The 9878-nt window shown below is 41.4% G+C and overlaps 1 protein-coding gene across 9 annotated transcripts in view; it reads left to right on the forward strand.

Moving 5' to 3' along the window:
- The window catches only part of TPST2 (tyrosylprotein sulfotransferase 2), an 87385-nt gene extending 84475 nt beyond the window's left edge, over positions 1 to 2910 (forward strand). For all 9 annotated transcript variants that reach the window (XM_089651725.1, XM_089651720.1, XM_089651724.1 and 6 more), the window contains 3 exons: positions 163 to 213; positions 696 to 739; positions 2249 to 2910. In XM_089651725.1, the coding sequence (XP_089507851.1) occupies positions 163 to 213; positions 696 to 725 (81 nt within the window). In that variant the 3' untranslated portion in view covers positions 726 to 739; positions 2249 to 2910. The remainder of the gene's footprint in view (positions 1 to 162; positions 214 to 695; positions 740 to 2248) is intronic.
- Positions 2911 to 9878: the final 6968 nt, after the last annotated feature.

A 9878-nucleotide genomic window follows, 5' to 3' on the forward strand; every position in this document is an offset into this window, starting at 1 on the left:
ATGCTTATAGCTGTTGATGGGTATGTATTTGTATGAGAAATGGATATTTTGATTTGCAGATCTCCATGTATTGCTCGATTACATTTCATGTTTTTGTCTGATTAGTTTGCCAGTACGGCCTGTATGTGTATATTGTTTGACTGAAGCTATACGTTTTTGCAGATCTTGAAGGGAGATTTTAAAACCCCAAGCAGTCTGAAAGGATACATTCAGGTACAATATTACTGTTTTTATCATTTTATTTATATGTTCGTTGTAGTGTATAATATATTTTCTACAAAAATGTGAAGAGTATTAGAGAACATTTGAAGTACAAAAGCAGATGTGTTTTTGTGGTCTAGTACTCCAGATGGGTGACTTAGGCTTTTCATATATCCCATACATATTAAATTGGGCTCTCTTCCAACATCTGTAGATATAATGGATGCTGTATTGTCAGATTTCGAGGTAAATATACTTCATACCAGTAGGTTGAGTGTATCATATAAAAATCTAGGTAGTTAGCATACTGTGGTGTACCTTTATACAATTCTAGTATCCTACTTTATCCCTTGTGTGTTGTGAAGATATTACTGTTTGGGTGCTGTTACTTATGACTTCCCTCTCACTAGAAATAAATTTCACCTAATGCTATAAAATGAAAAATGTCTCAAGGGAAGTGACACCACCGCAATGTATTTTTATTTTCTTCACAGGTTCATCAGAATAACTCTTCACACTGGTGACAGCAAATGTTTAGGTAAAGCTTTATTTAGCTAACGTTCTATAAGCTCAGCACAGTGTTAATTAATGTTTTCAAATTGACTTTTTTTCTAATCGTATAATAAATTAGTCCAATATACAGTAAAAGTTTTAATTAGACATTTGAGAAAAGAAAACTGTCATCAAGCTAAACACATGTCATTGTTTGGCTATACTGCGTAATACTTCCTAGTGCTGGCGATTTAGTGCATCATGATGCTGGAGCTAGTATGGGGCCCAGACAGTAGCATTTTACTTCAAAGGCTGTTCAGACTGTTATTTTACTTGATGATAGATTTGTTTTAAAGTTAATTATAATGCTGGAAAAATATAGTTAATCTGTAATAACAGCCTGTGGAGTTAAGTTGTGAAGACAGGTAGTCCAGGAAAAGACATGTGCAGGGCCTGTGTCATACTGGCTATTCACTTTAAGCCACCCTCGCTTCACAGGTTAACCTATGTAAGAAAGATCTGTATAAATACCTGTTATCAAGCCATTCTGGTCTGGTCACGTGATCTCCCTTGTGTCTGTCAACGAAAGCTGCAGGGGAGAAGAGAGGGCATTCCCTTCTTTGTCCTACAGCTGCTGCTGACTGACAGAGGGGAGCTGGATCACTTGACTGAACTGAAGCAGCCTGAAAAATAGGTAAGTACATACATTTTTCTCACACAGGTTAGTCAGAATAGGTGTTAGGAGGTGGGGAAGGAGCATTTTTAAGGGGAGTTAGGTTTTGCATTGGATTCTACGTTAAGTGATAAATAATGTTACAGAAAATATGGTCAGTTTTGTTGGGGCTTTTTTTTTTTTTTTTTTACAGCAAAGTTTTTATACACAGACTATCTAAGTGCTGGGGCTTGACAGAATGACTGGCATTTGGCTGTAACTGCAGGATTTTTAGGTTGCTACAGGTACATGCACATGCCTCTAGATTCCTACCCATTATACCTGCTGGGTATTCAGTTTGGGACAGAATCAAGCACTGCTTTATTTAAAGCCCAGCTGTGGGCAAAAAAAAAAAAAGTTTTCCCAAGCGGTCAGGCTGTGCCTACACTGCATGTGTCCACTGCTCCTTTTGTCTAGGGGTGCAGAGAAAGCTTATACTCACCCGATCCTTTGTTCTATCGGAAAACCCCACTCCTCCAGAGTCCAGTGGTGGGCTGTTCCTGGTTTATGGAGCCTGCTCTGTCCTTGATGTCAGGAATAGTCCAAAAATCAAGACTGCAGGGATGCTGGACCAGCCTTGTGCTGGGAAGATCGGAGGATCAGGTAAGTATATTGCCTCTCTCCAATCCCATAGACAAAGACAAGCAGTTAACCTGTGCAGGCACAGCCTCACTCCATGGAAAAAAAAACTTTTTTTTTTTGGCCTGAAGTTGGGCTTTAATACCGTCATAAGCATGTTATTTAGTATTTTTATGCCTTGTTTCTCAGTTTTAACTAGTGTTTGGTACATATTTTCCTCTTCCTGATTACTGTGTATAAACCTGTATCACTTTCCTTTTTCAGAGTTGGATGTACTGTCCTATAATGGGACCGAAGAGAAAAAAATCCTTGCAGTTGTGAAAGGAAACTAGATATCCAAGCATATTGCTTGCCAAATATTGCCAAACTGTGACTGTCTAGAGTGAATGTATTTGCACTTGTTTGTACTGCTGGATTCTTTCACAGCTGTCAGTAAGAAATGATCTCTTATCGCTTATTTGACCTTACTGTGGAGAAGACGTGATCTGTGGATCTTTTGGTCGTCACTGAATCCGCAGCCAATATTTTATAATGAGCCACAGACATTTCTACCACACCGTTACAGCACCAGTTCTGTACCTGTCCAGAGTCATTATTTGAACTGATGAAAATGACGCTTCACTAATTTACATCTTATTTCTTTAAAGGTCACTAAACTGATGAAATGAAGGAGCAAAGGCAATAATTTTCAGTTTTCACTTTTAGTTTAATATTAACAAAAGTATCCGGTACATTGTAACATTACAATTGCATTTTTTCCAAATGCTTCAGAGCAAAAGAAAAGACTGGATTAGCTCACTCACAGTAGAAGTGTACTGGTGACTTTAAATGTATTCTACAAATCTCTATTTAAATTTTAATATATGATTCATTCATCGCATTCAGAGTTTCCATGCCTATTTCATAATATTAAACCGTTTAATGAAGTTCTAGCCTTCACCTGTCTTTATTGCATATAGATGCTTTAGTCTGGAAAAGCTAGCAGAAAGAAAACATGATTGCTGAAAGCCAGTGCGCACACTGGGACAATTTATGAAAACGGGATCATAGAGCAGAGTCAAATTGTGGGTGGAACCCATAGCAGCCAGTCGGGTTTAAAGTAAAATTGTGGGTGGAATCCATAGCAGCCAGTCGGGTTTAGAGTAAAATTGTGGGTGGATTCCATAGCAGCCAGTCGGGTTTAGAGTAAAATTGTGGGTGGAACCCATAGCAACCAGTCGGGTTTAGAGTAAAATTGTGGGCGGAATCCATAGCAGCCAGTCGGGTTTAGAGTAAAATTGTGGGCGGAATCCATAGCAGCCAGTCGGGTTTAGAGTAAAATTGTGGGCGGAACCCATAGCAGCCAGTCGGGTTTAGAGTAAAATTGTGGGTGGAACCCATAGCAGCCAGTCGGGTTTAGAGTAAAATTGTGGGTGGAACCCATAGCAACCAGTCGGGTTTAGAGTAAAATTGTGGGTGGAATCCATAGCAGCCAGTCGGGTTTAGAGTAAAATTGTGGGCGGAATCCATAGCAGCCAGTCGGGTTTAGAGTAAAATTGTGGGCGGAACCCATAGCAGCCAGTCGGGTTTAGAGTAAAATTGTGGGTGGAAACCATAGCAGCCAGTCGGGTTTAGAGTAAAATTGTGGGTGGAATCCATAGCAGCCAGTCGGGTTTAGAGTAAAATTGTGGGTGGGACCCATAGCAGCCAGTCGGGTTTAGAGTAAAATTGTGGGTGGAACCCATAGCAGCCAGTCGGGTATAGAGTAAAATTGTGGGTGGAACCCATAGCAGCCAGTCGGATGTAGAGTAAAATTGTGGGTGGAACCCATAGCAGCCAGTCGGATGTAGAGTAAAATTGTGGGTGGAACCCATAGCAGCCAGTCGGGTTTAGAGTAAAATTGTGGGTGGAACCCATAGCAGCCAGTCGGATGTAGAGTAAAATTGTGGGTGGAACCCATAGCAGCCAGTCGGGTTTAGAGTAAAATTGTGGGTGGAACCCATAGCAGCCAGTCAGGTTTAATATTTACTGTCACTCCACCTAAACAGAAGAATTTTCACTTACCTCCTGAATGTGATAAGGGTCAGAAAACATAATAGAATTGACAGCTACAAACAGTTTCAGTCCTGTAAAAAAAATTACCTCACATGGAAATTGTTGACTTTTAGGCTCCATGCACACTGGCTCCTAGAACACGCACACTGCTCCTAAAGGAGTTTAGCATTTTGTCTGTAGAAACAACTGTAATCCTATGTGTCCATGCACATTAGGTAGTCTAGAGGAGTTGTTTTTAAGCTCAGCGTTTGGGGGAGGCAGAAAAAAAAAAAACATTCTGTTTTGTGTTTTTGACAGCAGTTTTCCGGCAGAAGAAAAATGTTAAACTAATCAAAGCACTAGTACAAAAAAAATGGTAAAAGTAAGCATTTTTTTTCTGCCAAGAGCACTGGTGTTTTTTAAGCCAGTGTGCATGGAACCTTAAGAAACAATTAGATTAGATCGTCTCTCAAATACTACGTACAGATAAAGATGGTACACTTAAGCAAATGACACAATTTACAGGGTCTATTCATTCTTGTAATCTAAATGAAGAAAAAAAATGCAGATGTATCATGTGGAAAAAGTACACTCCTACATTTACCACCACTTCCCATCCATTTAATTTCAATCCAAAAAGTGGAAGCTCCGCTTGTTTGCCCCCTCCACTGCCACACTTGGAACCTTTTGGAGGGGGAGGGGGGAGCGGTTACCTAGTTTTGACAGGTACCCGCTCCCACTTCTGGCTCAGTTCTCCGCAGCGAAGTGAGCTGGACGTTCGGCCCCCTCCTTCCTCCCCCAGTCTCCTGGGAACCTTCACAGGTCCCAGAAGACTGCCAGACCAATTTGGATGCACAGCGCGACTCGCACATGTACAGTGGCCACCGGCTGTAAAGCCGCAAGCTGTCACAGCCTGGTGCCCACAGTTGAAATGCTGGAACCGTTAAGAGAAGGAGAGAAGGGACGGCGTGGGTGAGCACATCGCTGGACCCTGGAACAGGTAAGTGTGTGTTTATTAAAAGTCAGCAGCTACAGTTTAAGTAGTTGTTGACTTTTAATAAACACAAAGATGGCTGGAACTCTGCTTTAAAGAGGAGTTCTACGCTCCCCCCAAAAAATTAAGTCAGCAGCTACAAACACTGTAGCTGCAAACTTTTATTATAAGAACACCTACCTGTCCAGGGATCCAGTGTAGTGATCACCTGGGCTAGTTCTTCACTAGCCTCTGGGTTCCTGGCGCTGGCATTGCAAGTAAGCCAGTTTAAACTGTGCATGCGTGAGTCATGATGATTGGTCCCGTAGTCTTCTAGGACCTGTGAAGTGTCCCAGAAGACTGCGGGGGGAAGGAGAGGGGATGAACTTCCGGCTCAGTACACCGTGGCGAATTGAGCCGGAAGTTAGAGCGGGTACCTGTCAAAACCAGTTACCCGCCCTCCTCACAAAAAGTGCCAAATGTGGCAGTGGAGGGAGGAGCGTGCAAACAAGCAGAGCTTCCCCTTTTGGGTGGAGCTCCACTTTAGAGAATATGCAGGTTGCAACTGTCCTATTTAACCTTTGAATTCCAGCCTCAATCTAACTAGTCTTAAAAATGTACCCTCCCCCTCCTAACACCTATACTGACTAACCTGTGTAAATAAAGATGTATATACTTACCTATTCTTAGCCCGCTCTGGACTGGTCACATGATCCCCAGTGTCAGCCAGCGGCGGCTGCAGGCGAGAGAGGAGAGCACTTGACAATGGCTGGGAATGGCCAGTTCATGTTACAACCGTTGTCTGCATTCCCTCCTCTCATCTGAAGTCACTGCTGTCTGACAAGGGATCCAGATCACATGACCATACCAGACTGAAAATAGTTAAGTATATACATCTTTTTTTTACACCGGTTAGACAGCATAGGTGATAGGAGGAGGCATTATAAGACTGGTTACTTTTAGGCTGGAATTCTACTTTAAATATCTAGGGTCTAGTGGTCTGTTTGCCATTGACATCATGCCACACTCGGAAGAACTCTCTAAGACCCTTAGAAAGAAGGTTGTGGAAGACTGGCTCTTTGAAAACAATCATTTCACTTTAAGGAAAATAATCTACAAGTGGTGTATATATCAAACAAATACTAACTTTTCCAGGACTGGTCAGCCCAGAAAATTCAGCCCAAGACCTGATCATTTGATTCTAACAGAAGTCTTCAAGAACTCTGAAACTTAATGGTGGTATCTGCAGATAGTTTTTGCAACAGTTAGTCATGCATCTACAATCAGATTTGCACATCTTAATCTGCATGAGAGGTGTGTGAAAGGGGTCTTAAATACCAAGTTAAGGAAAAGACTCTCCAAGATAGTATTTAAAAAAAAATAAATAATACTACCTGTGCCACACCAGAGAGGCCACTGGAGCTTAGGTAGTTAAACAATTGACTAAGATACTGGGTTCCTGGAGAACTGGGCTAACTTTTTGGTCAATAACTATAAATAGACAGGTGCTACATAAATACAGGAATACCTCGGTTTACGAATTTAATTAGCTCTGCAGGACTTTTCGTATAGCGAAAAATTAGTAAACCGAAACACTGTTTCACATAGGAAAGCATTGAAAACCAATTAATTCGTTCCAGAGGTCAGAAAAAAGTAAACACTACTAAAATACAGCATGAGTTATTCTATCAAGTCATGCAGTATTTTAATGGTGACAACCATGTGTTAATGTTTCAGCTGTCAGTGGATTTTGAGGGGAACTCCCACGCCAAAAAAAAAAAAATATAGCGTGGGCCCCCCAAAATCCATACCAGACCCTTATCCGAGCATGCAGCCCGGCAGGTCAGGAAAGGATGAGCGAGTGCCCCCTTCTGAACCAAACCAGGCCACATGCCGTCAACATGGGGGGGTGCTTTGGGGTAGGGGGGGCTCCAAAGCACCTTGTCCCCATGTTGATGGAAACAAAGGCCTCTTCCCCACAACCCTGGCCGGTAATTGTGGGGGTCTGCGGGCAGGGGGCTTATCGGAATCTGGAAGGACAGGACACGGTCTTTTGACAAGTTCTTTTAGTTTTTTTCTTTTAATAAAGGATGTCCCCCACAGTAGATCCAGCGTCAATCACGATGCCCGCCGCCGACCTGATAAAAGAAAGGAAAAAAAAAAAAACCCATAGCAGGCAGAGGGTTGGCAGCCATCCTCAGAAACGAAACATTTTTTTTTATTTTTTCAGGTTGCCGGTGGCGGCTGGCATCGTGATTGACGTTGGATCTTTTGCGAGGGGACATTTTTCTTTTTTTCTTTTAATAAAGGACTTGTCAAAGACCGTATCCTGTCTTTTTTTACACTACACTTTTTGTTTTTTGTGAATGAGTAGTGGTACCATCTACCCCATATGGTTTCACATAGTCGGGGAGGGGGGGCGGTATCTGGGGGCCCCCTTGTTGAAAAAGCAGTAATTACATTTAAAAACTGGCACCATAATAAAATTTAAAAGAAAACGGTGTGGGGTCCCCCCTCCCATACATACCAAGCCAATGCTTCCTTTTAGTTTCTTAAAAGAAACCGTTTCCTGTAACTCCGGGGAAAGTGATAGCTAATCTCGTGAGCTATAGTGAAAAAAAAGTCGGCAATTGCATTTAAAAATCAGCACCAACATATACTTCGTATTGCAAAAAAAATTAATAAATAACACTCATAAACCGAGGCATTATTTTCAATGGATTTTCATTTGTAAACTGAAAATTACGTTATCCGAGGCATTCGTAAACCGACGTACCACTGTAATATGCATAAACATATGAGAGGCTTGTTTCACAACATGCCCCTAAACCATACCATTACATTTTGTATATTGCACCTATAGTGGGTGCTATAATTTACACTAACTTTGCAAAAAAAACACAAGAATCAATTAAAGTCCAAAGGTGAATTCAGGTTTTGAAAGAAGTGACAGTCCTTTCTACTCCTCTATGCTGTGACCCGCATAAGAGTGACTTTATATCTACACCACGTGCCTGCAAGGTATATATAAATTGCTCACTCACCAGACCTTTTGACCCCAATTAAGGTGGTCAGATGTGCTTTTTGGTCATATAGGGGACCATCCTCTGAGGCTCTCCAAGAATGTTAGTCCCCTCCAGCAGCTCTATGTTAATATGGCCATAAGCTAAGGCATTGGGATTCCCAGCACTCTCCAATTCATCTATGATGTTCAATGCGGGCTAATCCTTAAGGATTGACTTTTTGGTCGGTTGCTGTCCCTACTGTAGACGAACTGCATCTAAATGGGGAAGGTGCAACTCTGTTAGGGGAAAAATTATTAGAAGGCTAAAGGAACTTTTAACCAATTGCCTCCCAATCCTAGTCTGACATTTCACTACTACATGTAAAAAATTTTTTTTTACTAGAAAACTACTTAGAACTCCCAAACCTTATATTTTTTTTATAAGCAGAGGCCCAGAGAATAAAATTGTGGCTGTTGCATATTTTTATGTTACGCAATATTTGCGCAGCTATATAAATGCAATTTAATGAGTTTTAATGTGCACAAACACAATATAATCAACTGTTTAGTAAAATATAAGAGATGATGTTACGCCAAGTAAATAGATACCAAACTTACACTTAAAAATTGCATTCACCCGTGGAACGGCGTCAAACTATGGTACTCAAAAAATCTCCATAGGCAAAGCTTTAAAAGCCTTTACAGGAGGTCTGTTGCTAGAATTTTTGCTCTCGCTATAATGTTCATGGCTATACCGCACATGAGTGGTGCGAACACCGTTAACGTGTGCTCGACTTATGTATGTGTTAAGCTCAAGCATAGGAGGGGAGGGGGGTGATGTTGTTTTTACATTTTTTTATCTATTTAAATTTTCTTTGTTTCTTTGCTTTTTTTGTTTGTTTTTGATCTACTTTGTTGCTCTCACAAGGGATGAAACAGCATCCTTTGTGAGAGCATGGGCCATGACAGGTTCTCTTTATGAAGAGGTTTGGGGTCTATTAGACCCCAGATCTCTCATCTGGCCTCCAAAGTAGCCGATCAGATATAGATCAATCGGATTGGCTGCTTTACTGGCTGCCACCCGGCCAGTAAACACAAAGCTGAAACCAGAAGTGAGCAAATACCTCTGGTCCTCAATTATCTTGAGGAATACTATAATCCCAGGCTCCCTGCGAGAGCGACAGAAAGCGGGGACTGCCCACCGCCTGTACAAGCAATCCAGTGGCATAATCCCGATATAACCATTGCAACTCAAGGATATGCAGGGATGTCTTTGGATGGCAAGTGATTAAACTAGGATCCTGGGGGGGACATCAGACGAGAATATGCCATACGGATGGCATGGGTCTATGGGGGAACATCTTGTAGAGGAGGGGAATATGGAATATATGGGAAGGGCTCAAACCAGATGACTGAGAAAATGCATCACCTAACACCAATACAAAAATAGTAGAATAAAGCTATTGCTCAAAAATTAGTAATAACAGAATATAAACCATGAATAAATACGTAATTAAAAGGTTTGTTCACAAATGCAAGAAACCTGCAAGCAAAATTGATGAACATTTATTATTCAAAGATCACTTTGACTTTGTGGGAATAGCGGAAACTGTTGGATAGCTTACACGACTGGGCTGCAAATTTCAAGGGCTACACTCTGTTTTGGAGTGGCAGAAGAGGTGGAGGGGTATGTATGCGAAGAGAAATATGTGCTCAAGAGATGACATCACTAAGAGAACTGTGACCGCGCAGAGCGATTACAACTGGAGCTTCATAAGAGAGCAGCAAATAGTAAATTACTTGTGGGATTATGTTATAGGCCTCCCCGTCATAAAGGATGTCTCAGTTCCTTTGATAAATTGAAATGACTGGGCAGCAGGGTGATGTTGTTATTATGGGCATTT

Source organism: Staurois parvus, unplaced genomic scaffold (genome assembly GCF_062004578.1).
Source record: "Staurois parvus isolate SC_StPar_1 unplaced genomic scaffold, SC_StPar_1.0 ptg000661l, whole genome shotgun sequence".
In the NCBI taxonomy this organism is placed as follows: Eukaryota; Metazoa; Chordata; class Amphibia; order Anura; family Ranidae; genus Staurois; species Staurois parvus.